Below are 14274 nucleotides of genomic sequence, written 5' to 3'. Positions count from 1 at the left end.
GGCTTGGCCCAGCAGCAGCGCAGCACACGTGGCCAAGGCGAGGGTCAGCCCCCATGGCTCCCCATGGAGCAGGGAGCCCCAGCACAGCTGCCAGCACTGCTGGGTCACACTGCTGGGTCACACTGCTGGGTCACACTGCTGGGTCCCCAGGGCCCCAGGCACGGGGCTGGGGGTCCCACAGCCAACTCCACACTGCCCAGAGCAGCTGTGGCTGCCCCAGCCCTGGCACCCAAGGCCAGGCTGGATGGGGCTTGGAGCAACCTGGTCTAGTGGAAGGTGTCTCTGCCATGGCAAGGCATGGAATGAGAGGGGCTTTAAGGTCCCTTCCCACCCTCCTGTGATTCTAGGACAGACACAGGGCTGCCAGAAACACGTGTAGCTGGGCATGGGGAGCAGGGGCTGCCCAGAGACAGGCTAAAGAGTCAGAGGGTGAGGGGAAGTGGGTTAACCACAGACACTGGCAGGGAGGCAGGGTGTGAATATGGGGCTGGGCAAGAGGGAAGGGAGCCTGGGAGTGCCCAGCACCCTTATGGGAGCCCAAGGGCTTCCAAGCACAGGGACAGAGCAGGGCACAGATGGACAAGGAGCGAGGTTCTTCACCTGGGTTCCTGGGTGTCCTTGCTAGTGAAATGGCATCTGCAGCCAGGAGCTGCAGGGCATAGGGAGCCCCACAGAAGGTGCAGAAGCTGAACAGGACCTGGAAGCTGGGGAGCAGAAAGGGGCAGGGAATCCTGGAGCAGAGCAGGGCTGGGAAGCTGGGAAGAGTGCCCAAGGTGGGGGGCTTGAATGGGCAGCCACAGCACAGGGCAGAAATGGCAGGACCCTGGGGGACACTGAAGCCAGAATGACCCCAAACCAGGGTGTGGGGGTGGGTTTCAGCCATGTGGAGCTCAGGCAGAGAGCACTCAGAGAAGGTCTATACAAAAAGATGGGACACACATCAATAAGATGTGCAGGAGAGACTGGGCTGGGGTCAGCACAGGATTGAGCATGCCAGGCAGGGTGAGCCCAGGGAGCAAGGGCCAGGATGGGGCCCCCAACATCAGCAGGACATGGAGCTGCTCTGGAGACAGGCTGCGCAAGATGGGGGTGTTCAACCTCAAAAAGGCTCCAGGGAAACCTTAGAGTCCCTTCCAGTGCCTAAAGGGGCTCTAAGAGAGCTGGAGAGAGACTTTGGACAAGGGCCTGGACTGACAGGGCAAGGGGGGATGGCTTCACACGGCCAGAGGACCAGGTTAGATGGCACATTGGGAAGAAGTTCATCCTTGTGAGGGTGGGCAGGCTCTGGCACAGGGTGCCCAGAGCAGCTGTGGCTGCTCCATCCCTGAAAGTGTCCAAGGCCAGGACTGGTCTAGTGGAGGGTGCCCCTGCCCATGGCAGGGGGTTGTAACTGGATGATCTTTAAGGTCCCTTCCCACCTAACACCATTCTGGGACTCCACAGGGAGAGGCTGGCATGTCCCAAGGGCAGTGCAGGTGGAGAAGAGCTGCCCTGGGTCACAGTGGCAAGAGGGAGAAGACAACTGCAGCTGGCACTGACCGAGGGGTGTGGGGAGAACAAGAGGGAGCAGAAACGGGGGTGCAGGGGGAGCACGCTGGTGACTGGGGCCACGGGAGGGGGCAGAAGGGACTGGCCCTTCGAGGGCTGCACGTGTGGGTGGGGTGTGGGTGGACATGGATGAGTGAGCTGTGCGAGCAAGGGCAGCGGTGGAAAGAGGAGTTCTGTGGGGCCTAGGGCTGAGGCAGAGGTAAGGGGAAAGGGGCAGCTGTGAGGGGGCTGGGGATCGCACGGAGGAAGGAGGGAGCTGTTCCAGGGGGCTGGGAGGAGGAGCAGAGCATGGGGGAGAGGAGCGCGAGGGGCTGGGGCCTCTCAGCTGCAGTGGAAAAGCTGCTGCAGCTCCAGGGGAAATGCTACTTGAATTAATCATGGCGCTGGCTGCTGTGCCAAGCCCAGGAGGAGGCTGCTGGCAGCGCAAGGAAATAACTTTCACAGGAATTTGGAACAAATGCAGCTCTTCTGGCGGTAACAACAGCACTCACCTCCCCCCACAACCTCCCCATGTACCAGCATCTCCCCCATGTCCACACTCCTGTGTACCCCAGATCCCCCCACACGGCAGCCTGCTCCTCAGGACCGTGACACTCTCCCCCCCTTGTTCCTGCCCCCCAGCACGCTCCCAGGCGTCTCCCCATCTTGCTCTGGAAAGCTTGCCTTGTTTCTAAGGAGGGGGAGGCCTGTTCTGTGTTGTGCAAAGGTCTGGAAATAGGTTGATACTGAATCCCTTGCCCTAAGAACACAAATGCAGGCAGGCAGCAATGCCCCCTCCCTCCTGCACTCTCCTTGCCCACAGTTGGTGAGCATTAGTCCTCGTGCTGCCCCAGGGCCCATGCATGGCTATGCTCCGTGTCCCTGCCAGGAACAGTCCTCCAGACCTCTTTCGGTAATACAGTGTATGTGCCCTGGTGTAGCCTACGGCTCTTCATCCAAATCTTCCTCCCTGGGGCACGGCCCATGGGGCTGTCCCAGTGCTATGCATGTAGCATTGCCCATGAATGCCCCACGGAATCACAAACCAGAACCAAAAACTCATCAGACTTGTCCTCAAAACTGCAGAGACTCTACATTAGGTACATTGCTGGTCAGCTTTTAATTTCTGACATTCCCCAGCGTTTGTGTACGGGTGCAAAGGCAGTATGTAAACCCTGGTTCCAAAATCATCAGTAGTGGATATATGCAAGAATCAATAATCCACCACTCCATGTCATTCAGGTTGCTGTCCAACCAGCCCATGCTCACCACATGGGGCTCACAGCTCTCTCTGCCAGAGCACAGACAATACTTGATTTAGCATGAAAAGTCAGAAAGTCCCAGAAAAACACTATCTGACCATGCATGCAGTGTGTTGGTACACAGTCAAATGTTTAAAGCAAATTTAAACCAGCAGGGTGAATTTATACCAGAGCAGATTTATACAGAGCACAGCACTGGAGCAGGGTCCGGTGCCCTAAAGCTTCTGCATCATCAGCTCATGGTGGCAGGGAGGAGCAGGGCAGCTCCTCTGATGGACCATCTCCTGCTCCATTTTCTGCTGGTCTCATGTTCACTGCTACACTGGGCTCTGTCTCCACCAGTGTTTCTTTCTCATCTCAGATTTGAACAGCGAGTTTGCTATTTCCTTTGCTTCAGTCTGCTACTGTGGGACCTGGCCCATAGTAAACACAAGTAATAAACAGAGAAGATGTTATGAGTTCCTTTTTCTTTCTCAGAAGCTCAGGCCAGCAACCTGCTCTGCTCATCCCTGTTCACACTCAGACACAAAGACTGTCCTGGCAGACAGAATGGAGTCTGCAAGGGAGCAGATCATCTGTAGTGATTGTTCAGGTCTCTCCTGCTCACTCTCAGGGACTCCTTCCTTCCCCACCCTTCTGTCCTGTCCATGGAGAGTAGACATCTCTGTCTAAAAATGGGTCTGGTCCTCCCAGGCTTTTCTGCCTAAAAATGGGGCAGACCGACAAAGAAGCAAACCCACTGAGCTCTGTGCTGACCTGGGTGACTGTCCTTTGTCCTGTACCTCATGTGGCAGGGCCTGCCCGTGACCTGAGCACTCATCACCATTGTGTGGGTCTGGACAAAACCCAGGCTTCAACAGAGATACTTTGCTGTCCCGAGGCAGGGTGAGCCCCAGTGCCTGGAAGCCATAGAGAGATGGAGCCAAGCAGGAGCAACAGCACAAAAGGGCTGTGGGGGCAGCACACCCAACATGGGCAACTTTGTGGGGAACAGTGCTGGGCACTGGCCACCGAGAGCCCTGGCAGCACCTCTGAAGCTTTCCTGTTTGAAGCAACAAGGGTGGCCATGCCAGGCAGCTGCACTCCAAGCCCAGGGCTCCCTGACCTGGCTCTGCCCAGCTCCCAGACTCGGCTGGCTGCTGCTGCATCCTCGATCAAGCCCTGGGCCTGGCCAGCCTCCTTTCCCATCCTCTCACATTTCCTGGCCCAGAGGAAGCAGCAGCAGATGTGTGAGCTGTTTGCTTTGTGCCGAGGCCGCGCGGGAGTTACCTGTGCTCAGCCCAGCCGCGCTGTTTCCAAACGAAACACCAGCACTCGGCCAAGACATCAAACGTGGCCAAGCCTCGGCCCCCGTCGGCTGCCAGGCCAGCCGTGTCCCTGCACAGGGCAGAGCCAGGGGGCCATGTGCTGGGCACTCTCTGGGGTGCTCCCAGCCCCTGTGCTGGGCACTCCCTGGGGTGCTCCCAGCCCCTGTGCTGGGCACTCCCTGGGGTGCCCCCAGCCCCTGTGCTGGGCACTCCCTGGGGTGCCCCCAGCCCCAGCCCCTGTGCTGGGCACTCTTTGGGGTGCCCCCAGCCCCAGCTATGTGCAGGGCGCTCTCCTCCAGCCCGGCCCCACGGCCGCCTCAGGAGCCCCGCCGCCATCTCCGATTGCATTTCCAGAACCCTTCCCACACGGCGAGTGAGCGCGCTGAGCAGGAAGGCACGGACAGGGAAAGAGGGGGGCCTCCCTTCGGGGGCTCTGCACAGGCCCGGGGCTGCCCTGCATCTCTGCTCTGACCCTGGCCCTGACTCCACCCCTGACCCTTCCCCATCTCTGTCCCCAGCCCTGCCCATCCCCACACACCCCACACTGGGACAGTCTGTAGTGTTGCCCTGCATACACCAACCCCAAATCTCCCCTGACCTACATCTTCCTCCTCATCTCCCACTCACTCCTTCTGCCCATCCTTCCCCCTAATCCTACCCTTGACCTGTTCCCAAGCCATCTGTGCCATCCTACACTTGCCCCAGCTCCACATGCCTCCTCTATTCCACACCTGGTCCTTGCTCCCACCCAATTTCTCCTTCCTGCCACACTCCTACCCCATCTGCTACACTCACTCCCCAACAAGCCCCTCTCCAGCACTCCCACTCCACACCATCAGTCACCTGCACGCACACACACACTCGCCACAGCCCACCCACACTCACACCCCCCATGCCCCTGCAGTGTACCCACAGGGCACCCACAGACCATTCTTTCTCGCCACCTCCAGCATGACCTAGGGACCCTTTTTCTTGGCCAAGTCACAGGACCTCCTCCAGCCTTGTCTTATGGACTCCAGAATTTCTGTTCTTCCTGTCCCTTAGGCCCCTCTCACCAGTCTGGCACCAGAGCTTCTCATGGTCCCAGCCAGACATCCCCGTGCCCCACACCTCCAGCAGGGACGTGCCCCCAGTGCCACTGGTGCTGTCCCCATGGACAGTCTGGATGCTGCCACGGTTGGCAGTGCCTCACTGCACCCTCACACCTGCCCTCACCCCAACTCAGGCAGGTGGATCACCTGTCCCAGGGATCAGCCTGGATCAGCCTGGCTCCAGGGCCTGAGCTGCAGCAGAAACACCAAACACAGGGAGCACAGAACACACAGAATCCCAATGGCATCACTAGCTCATCACAGAGCTTTTGGAGGCCCAGCAGCTCTCCAGCCCTAGCTGTGACCTCTTGCCACACAAAGGCTGGTGCAGCAGCACGTGCCTCAGCTCATTAGCTCATTAGCATAATTAATGCTCACAAGCAGCCTTACCAACACTGATGAACTTGGGCTAACAACCTCACAGGGGGAGAGGGAAGTTTGAAGCCTGGCTAGAGGCAGTTTCCCAGAGGCAGTATCACATTCCTTAGCCCCATTTTGAGTGTCCTGGCTGCAAGGTAGCTCCACACTGATGTAAGCAAGGCCTGGCACAGCAGGATCCACCTCAAGAGAGGCCCACACCATGCTCTGTGTGATGGGCAGCCTTGTGGTGTGCCTGGTGGCAGTGGCATTGCCCACTGCTTGCACACAGAAAGGATGTACATGACTTGGCCCCATTCTGGACTCACAGCAAGGGTGGGGATCTCTGCCTCGGCATTCCTGCTGCAAACGCTGCCCGCCAAAGCCATGACACCTGCACCAAACACCCTGCACCAGCAGGTCTCCCACCCCAGGCTGCTCACTGCCCTGGCTGTGCCCCTGCCGAGTTCTGACCTCAATACCTGCACCTACCTGCAAGAAGCAGGTCCCAACAGGGGTGTTCTCCTTCAGGGACACGTTGTAGAAGTTACTCCTGAACACTGGCTCATTGTCATTGACATCCTGCAAGGCCACGTACACCACAGCTGAGGAAGAGAGGGCAGGGGTTCCCCGGTCTGTGGCCAGCACAGTGAGCTGAGGCTGAGGATCCTTTTCATAATCCAGTGGGGCAGCAGTGGTGATGATGCCAGTGGCAGGGTCGATGGTAAACCAGCTGGAGTGGGTGTCACGGCCATGCAGAATGCTGTACCGCACCTCCCCATTGGGACCCTGGTCCTTGTCACGAGCTGTCACCTGCAGGACAAAGCTGCCTGGGTACACCACCTCAGGGATGCTCTGCTTGTACTCCTGCTGGTCAAAGAGCGGGGGATTGTCATTAACATCCATCACCTGCAGCACAAAGGCTGATTCTGCCCGGAGCGGGGGCGTTCCTGAGTCAGTAGCTGTCACCCGCAGATCATAGGAGTCTCTTTCTTCCCGATCCAGAAGTTGGTCCACACAGATCAGGTAGATTATGTTGTCCTTGGTAGTGAGGGCAAACTTGCCATCTCCTCCCTCCAGTGTGACATTGACATTGGAATACTCTCCATAGTCGGGATCGGAAACAGAAATGCGTGCCACATACTGTCCGGGCTGGGCTCCCTCGGAGATCTGTGGGGAGCCATCCTCACTCAGAAAGATGATAGTCATGGTGGGCTGGTTGTCATTGTAGTCACGCACGTGGATAGTGACAAAGGCTGTGGTGACCTCAGGATGGACAGCCTTATCCCTTGCCTGCACCACCAGTTCATGCACCTTCCTCACTTCATAGTCCAGACCCTTGTTGAGCTTGATGACTCCAGTCCGGGCATCGATGGTGAAGTACTGGTCAGGATCGCTCTGCCGTCGGTTGATCTCGTAAATCACATCCCCGTTGTCACCTTCATCTGCGTCAGAGGCAAAGACCTGCAGGATGCTGCTGCCAGGTTTCAGATTCTCTGAAATGAGCGTGTGATAGCGGCTCTGGTTGAAGCTGGGGGCGTTGTCATTGATGTCCTGAATGGACACGTCCAGTGTCATCTGGGTGCTCCGGGGCGGAGAGCCCCCATCGTAGGCTTCCAGCAGCAGGGAGTATGAGGAACGGTTCTCCCGATCCAGAACGTTGCTGACCACCAGGTCCAAATACAGGACCCCATTGGGTCCTCGGCGCGTTTCCAGGCGGAAGGCCTGCCCCACATTCCCTCCCTTAATCGTGTAGCCTTGTGTGTTCAGGAGGCCACTGTCGGCATCAAAGGCCGGGTCCAAGGGAAACCTGCTGCCAATGGGGGTGTGCTCTGGGATCTGAAAGGTACTGTGCTGCTTGGGAAACGCTGGGGCATGGTCATTGATGTCATTCACTTGGATGTTCACCTCTACCGTGATGCCCTCTGGGGTGACAGCAATGAAGCTGTAGCGGTCCCGAGTCTCCCGGTCCAGGACACGAGCTGTTTTGATGATCCCTGTATTCTCATCTATCCCCAAGTCAGTGGAGACACCACTGCCCTCCTGTGCTGAGATGAAATACATGTAGGCACTAGTTTCAGGGGGTAGGCCAGCACTGATGTCCCCAATGATGGTGCCAGCTGGCTGCTCCTCATCTATTTGTAGATCCAGGGTGCCCAGGACAGCAGAGCCCATCGCTGCTCTCAGGCCCCCAAGAATAAGCAGCTCCAGCAGAAGCATTGTTGACCTCTTCATTTGCTCCATGGCTGGCAGCTAGCAGAGCAGAGGGTGGCTTGATCTCCTTTGCAGAGTTCGCTTTAATCCTGCCTGGAATGCAGACCAGAGGATACTGGTTAAGAGAGAGCAAAGGAAGGACAGAAGGACCGAAAACAGCCTGAAGAGGGAAGGCCTGCCAGGTATCTGCTGCCTGATCACTATGTAATGCCTGTCCCTCACAAGAGGCAAATGGGACAATATGTGTCAGAGCCTGCCCAGAACAAAAGCCTGGGACAGCACCTGGAAGCAGCTCACACCTGACAGTGCCCCGAGGTGAGCAGCTAAGACCCTGTCACAGAGGTGCTTCCTACATCCCCAGGTGCTCTTTCCAGCCCCTGCCCGCCTGGCAGTACTGGCATCAGCTGCCCCGAGCAGCATGCCCCTGGTGCCTTTAACAGCCGAATGCTTCCTGAGAGGTTCAGAGCCTGTCTGCAAGAGGACAGAGGGTTTGGGCAAACAGCAGCCTTGCATCTCTCCACCCTGAAGAAAGCCGGTCTCAAATTACGAGATAGCTCAGCGAGTCGCTGGTTGAGACCCTGGCCCCCACCCCCTCTCTCCCCAGCAGCCTGCCTTTCAGGACCTCGGGGACTTAGGTGCCAAAAACCCGTGAAGTGCAAATCTGCTGTCCCTGGGAAGGAGCACAGAACTGGAGTGGGCTTCCATCCAGTGAACAATAAATCAAAAAGGATGCATTGCAAAGGATGTGCCCACAGCTGGGAATGCCCGGGATAAAATCAGTCCGTGCTCATTGTCTGGGCTGGCACGGAGATCGGTGGGTGCCCCACGCCGGTGCCATGGAGGGCGGCGGCAGTGCCGTAGGAACGCAGCGACTCCCTCGGAGCTGCCAGCTGCTCCGTCCCACACCCTCCGCTGCTCACTCCCCTCCTTTGTCTCCTTCTCGCTGCTCCTTGCTGGCTCCGGCTCCTTCCCTCCCTTTCCCCGTAACTGCATTTCATTGCAGCAGTGGGGGAGGGCGGCAGAGGCAGCCGCAGCTCCTGCAGCGCTGCAGCCGGACAGGCAGAGCCCGGAGAGCCGCCCGTGCCCGCGGGTGCCAGCGCTGCCCTGCCCTGCCCTGCCCTGCCGGGAACAGCCCGGGTAAGACCGCGGCCACGGAGCTGCGCAGGAACAGCGGCCCCAGGACCCGCTCAGCGCCGCGAACGAGGCTCCGTGGTCTGCGGGGATGGCGGCAGCATGAGCTCACTCTTGGACTCTTGAAAGCGTTTGCTGCTGGGCCCATAACCACACTCAGGAGCCGCTCATGTCAGATGCAGGAGCAAGAACCTCCCTGTCTTGCGGGATGGAGGTGGCTGGCAATGCCTACTTTGGGGACTAAGAATATCAGCCCTTGACCAAAGAACTCCACGGCGGTGTTAACCCTTTCCAGGGCACATATGATGGTATTCTTGGGTCCCCTTTCCCACCTCAGATCAGCTGTCTAGATTTTTTTTTTCTGTGTAAATCCTGGGTTAGTGACAGAAACAAAATAATTTAAAAGTATTTTCTACTCATAAAGAAATGTTTACTTCAGTGGGCATCCAGTCTGAGGCCTATCCACACAGTCTGAGGTAAATCCACATGCTCTTCTTGCACCCAGCAGGTGAGAACCCTCACAATGTCCTAGGGCCTGAAGTCAAAAGAAAATACTTTTGTGTGCTGCAATTTGTGAATCTGCATGAACTCAGAGGTCCTAGACAGGTCTGCCTCTCTGTTGGAGCTAGTTTTAATTCCCCAGATGGAGGGGTAACTGCCTACCCCCAGAACATGCTGGAGGAATGGGGTCTGAGGTAGCTTCTGTGATGAGACTGTACCATTCTAATGGTGCTTCAGATACTCAGGTCATGGGAAGGGCCAGGGCAGAGAGTTTAACACCTTGGTAGGAGCTTAGACTCTTGGGCAGCTTGGACTCTTAGACTCTGGAAGAAATCAGGGCACAGACATGGGGAAAAGCCCACCTGGTTCCATTAGTTGCCTTGAGAAGCCAGCGAGGCTTTATGGACTGCTGGAGGGGAGAAGAGAGACTTGAAAAGCAAATCTGGGGAGTGTGAAGAGCAGCTGAGAGCACTAGCACAACCAGGGAACAAAAATTAGGGTCCCTGGGCTGGAAAACTGGTGATGAAAGCCTGTATAAGCTTCTTCAGTTCTATCCTCCCTGGATGCAACTGAGTAGTTTCACAGCAAGCCTACCTTTCAGCAAAAGGTGGAACTGAACATTACTAGACTGCACCAGCCGGAGGTACCAGCCATCCTTGGTACCAGCAGACCCCTGTTACAACGAGGTGTGCAGGTTTGGGTCAGAGGGAAACAGCAGTGACCTCAGTGGATGCAGAGTCACAAAATCTGAACAGCTGCTTTCAGTTAGCAGAGAGCTCAGTGCGGGGCTGCTTGGCCGGTCTGTGTAACGTGAGCCACACTGCCCCGCTCCCTCTGTGTCCCTCCCACCACCGGGCACCCTTGTGAAGAACGGCAGCAGGAGCCTCTGAAGAAAACTGCCATAATCTCTTCACATAGGTCTTTGAGGTCCAGAGCCATGATGAGGAGGTTGACAGGAAGGGCAGCTAAAATGGAGTGAGCTGCAACATCCATCTAAGCCTAGAGCTGACAGGCTGGAGCACCAGGAGAGCCCAGCCTACACGTAGCAGATGTGTGATATTTTGAAATAAAAAAGACATGGAATTACACTGGGACCACTGTGTGCATCCTTGCCAGCAGCAGCTTGTGCCTGCTGTCAGCCATGGGAAAGGGGAAGTGGGCTCTCAGCAGCCCCAGCAGAGAAGCTGGAGAGACGGCACCCACTGTGCATGCCACAAACAGATGTCAGAGGGCTTGCTGTGCGAAGGCTCCATGAAAGCTGCAGATGCTGCTGATGCCATACCCTAGGTCTGACATGAGAGGCCATGACTCGTGTAATGATGTTTTTGAGACTCCGGTCCAGAAGAGGAAGCCTGTTTAATCTTTGCTGAGCACTGGTCACTGACCTGGAATATGCTTTCCTCCTGTACATTCACAGAGATTCTCTCTCTAGTTTCAGATGATCTGCCCTCGACACCACGCATAGCCCCGACTTGCCTGCAGTGCAGCCTTGGACTAACAACTCACTTCCAGCCTTAACCCTACCACTACCTACAGCCACCTCCGTGCCTCCCGGCTCTCGTGCCACCTCCCACCTGGGCCTGCAGGACCGGCACCCTTCTGCTGGCTGCCAGCCCGGCCACACAGCCTCATGACCCTCTGCTACGGCCCCGAGCAGTCAGAGCGGCGGTGGCACTCCTTTTCTGCGGATGCAGTCAAGTCCCTGCTGCATCCTTGTGAGTCCCAGTTTTGTGCCACACTGGGGCTCCCCGCGGGCTCTGCTGTCTCTCAGAACGCATCCCCCACAAAGGAAAGTCTAATGAAACATTTCCGCGCCGGAGCCAATTCCCACAGTCCTGTCTCGGGACATCCCCGCTCTGCACCGGCCCCTGCCGGATTGTGCCCATCGCCAAGGCGCTGCGGGGCCTCGCCTGCTCCCTGTACACCGGAGCCCGCGGCTGTTGGGGCTCGCTCTGCCCCGAGCTCCGGCCTCCCGGAGCTCCCCAGCCGCCGGGCCCAGCGTCCGGTGCCGCTCCCTGTCCCGGTCCCTGGCGCTCCGGACGTCCCGCACCGGGCAGCCTCGGTGCCGGCGCTCTGCCAGCCCCGCTCCCCGCTCCGCCCGGGCTCGCAGCCCCCGCCCGGCGCCTCCACGGTTCCGCTGAGCGCCCTCCCCTCAGCGGCTCTGCCCTGCAGCGGCATCGTGAGCGCCCGGTCCCGTGCCGTGCCGTGCCGTGCCGTGCCGTGCCGTGCCGTGCCGTGCCGTGCCGCCCGGCAGCCGCCAGCGAGCCCGGTCCGGCTCCGCGGTGTTGCGCCGCCTCGGGCGCGTCCCCCCGTTCTCCCCCGCCCCCCCACTCCCCCCCCCAGCTCCATTGTCTCCGCGGCGGAGGCAGAACAAAGCGCCCGGTCCCGGTCCCGGTCCTGTCCCACCGTGCGACGATGCCACCGTGCGGGGCTCCGGCAGGGGCCGAGCCCGGCGCTGAGACTTACACTGCGCGTCCCGTTCCGGCGGCGGTCACATCCCGCGGGGTCCGGCCCCGCCACGACGTCCCGCAGCCTCCCCGCGGCTCCGGCGCTAAGGTCTCTCCGGCCCCGCCGGCCGCTCCGGTGCCCCGAGCGCTCCGGCGCTGCCCCGATGCCGCGGCCGCCCCGGTGCGGCTGTGGCCCCGCGGAGCGCTCGGCGGCGGGTCGGCGCTGGCTCGGAGCTGGCTCGGCGCGAAGGCTCCTGCTGAAACCCGACCCAGCGCCGCCCTCAGCCCCCCGCTCCCTCCGCCGCCCCCTCCCCGCCCCGCACCGGAGCGCGCCGGCAGAGCGCGGCCTCGGGGCGGCCCCGGACGGGCGAGCGGGGCTGCGGGCGGTGCGGCGGTATGGCCGGGCTCCAGGGCTCGGGGAGCAGGATCGGCATGGAGAGGGAGAAAGGGCTGGACCCGGGCACAGAGGGATGGAAGAAAGCGGTGGGTGCCGGGAGCCCGAGAAAATGGGAAGGGGTTGGCAGGAGCCGGAGCAGGAGTGGGACGGGACCGGGCAGGGAGAGGGCTGGGCAGGGGATCAAACGAGGCTGTGGGCGACGCTGGGGGCATGTGGGTATATGATCACAGGCCATTCTTTCCTCTCTACTGCAGTTGCTGCTTCAGCTCATAACCCAGAGCTCAAGTACCGGTGATGTCCCAACACCTTGATTCACATCAGGGCTCCGAAGGTCCAGCCTGGTCCAGGCTCACTCAGTGTGCCTGTGCTACAAGGGACTGGGGCTCCACCAGTCTATGCCAGGGAAGAAAACAAGACTGATAACTGTCCAGGCATCTCCACCAGCAACTGGCTCCTCAGCTCAGCTTGGCCACTCAGGCAGCTTTTCCCTGCTCCAGACAGGTCTCAGCAGTCTGTGTGTCTGTTGGAGCCATGCAGCCTCTAGGGCCAGTAACCAATGCTGGATCTTCTTTGATTTCTTGGTGGAGAAACTGCTGTTGACTAGGGTCTGTTGCAAAGATCATCTGCTAAAGGCCATGGCTCAGTGTGCTCTGAGATGGTCAGATAGTCCTTAAAATATTGTGCCTGTTCCAGTTCCAACAACTTCAAGCCTTGACTTAGCTACCACGTCTCCTCTTTCTTGGACAGATTTAATGACATTTTGTGTAGAGTACAACAGTTCTCAATCCCCACATGTAAGAAATCAGGCAAGGAGGGTGAGAGACTGGCACGGCTGACTCAGGACCTGCTGGTCAAACTAAAGAGCAAGATGGAAACACACAGGCAGTGGAAACAGGAACAGGTATCCCAAGAGGAGTACAGGGACCTTGCCCAGCTGTGTAGGGAAATTGTGAGGAAGACTGAGGCACAACTGGCACTGACCTTGGTAAGAAATACAAAGAACTATAAAAAGACTTTCTACAGGAATGTCAGCCAGAAAAGAAACATTAAGACAGTGTATCCTGCTGATAAACATGACTGGCAAACTGGTAACAAGGGACAAGGAGAAGGCTGATGGGTTCAGCCACGCTAGGCAGGATTGTTGATCTGGTGGAGCATAGGAAGGCTCTGCAGAGGGTTGGGACAGGCTGCGTTGATGGACTGATCAGCTGATGTATCAAGTTCAACAAGTGCTGGGTCCTCCACTTGAATCACCACAACCTCAGGCAGCACTCCAGGCTGGGAACAGAGTGGCTGGGAAGTTGGAAAAGGACTTGAGGGTGCTGGTTGGCAATGGCTAAACATGAGACAGTATGAGCCCAGGTGGGCAAGAAGGATAAACATGAGGATAAACAGAAGGATAAACAGTATGTGCCCAGGTAGGCACCTGGCTTCTGTCAGCAATAGTGCAGCCAGCCGGACCAGGGCAATAATTCCTCCCCTCTGCTCCACTCTGGAAAGGCTCCACCTGGAGCACTGCTCCCAGCTCTGGAGTCCTCAGTACAGGAAAGACACAGACCTGGTGGATTGATCCAGAGAAGAGCCTCAAAAATGACCAGAGATCTGGAGAACCTCTCCTGTGAGAACGTGTGTAAAGAATTGGGGTTCTTCAGCCTGGAGAGAGTGGGCTCTGAGGAGATCTTAGAGCCCCTTGCAGAACCTAAAGGGACGTTATGACAAAAATGGGGACAGACTTTTTATCGGGGCCTCTAATGACAGGATGCGATGTTTTATAAAAAATAGATTCAGACTAGGTATAAGGAAGAAATGTTTATGGTGAGGGTGGGGAAACACTCAAGGTCAGGTTGAAGGGGGCTCTGAGTCACCAGATGCAATAGAAGATGTCCCTGCTCATTGCAGGGGGGATGGAGTAGGTGACCCTTAAAGGTTCCTCCAACCCATCCCATACTATGATTCTATTATTCAAACATTACACTCAACTTTCAGAAAGAGAATAAGGAACTCAGAGAACCACCAGTTTGTGAAGGTCATCACCACACC

General features: G+C 57.9%; 1 protein-coding gene across 1 annotated transcript in view; it reads right to left on the bottom strand.

Annotated features, from left to right (window-relative positions):
• Positions 1-12105, bottom strand: part of DCHS1 (dachsous cadherin-related 1) — a 44091-nt gene extending 31986 nt beyond the window's left edge. Inside the window, exons 1-2 of the mRNA XM_054654568.2 lie at positions 11857-12105; positions 6037-7851 (exon numbers count right to left, since the gene is read on the bottom strand). Coding sequence (XP_054510543.2) covers positions 6037-7788 — 1752 coding nt within the window. The 5' untranslated portion in view covers positions 7789-7851; positions 11857-12105. The remainder of the gene's footprint in view (positions 1-6036; positions 7852-11856) is intronic.
• Between the last annotated feature and the right edge of the window lie 2169 nt (positions 12106-14274).

This window comes from Agelaius phoeniceus, chromosome 2 (assembly GCF_051311805.1).
Source record: "Agelaius phoeniceus isolate bAgePho1 chromosome 2, bAgePho1.hap1, whole genome shotgun sequence".
Classification (NCBI taxonomy): Eukaryota; Metazoa; Chordata; class Aves; order Passeriformes; family Icteridae; genus Agelaius; species Agelaius phoeniceus.
The sequence above is the reverse complement of the archived record's forward strand: the minus strand, read 5'-3'. Positions and strand labels throughout refer to the sequence as shown.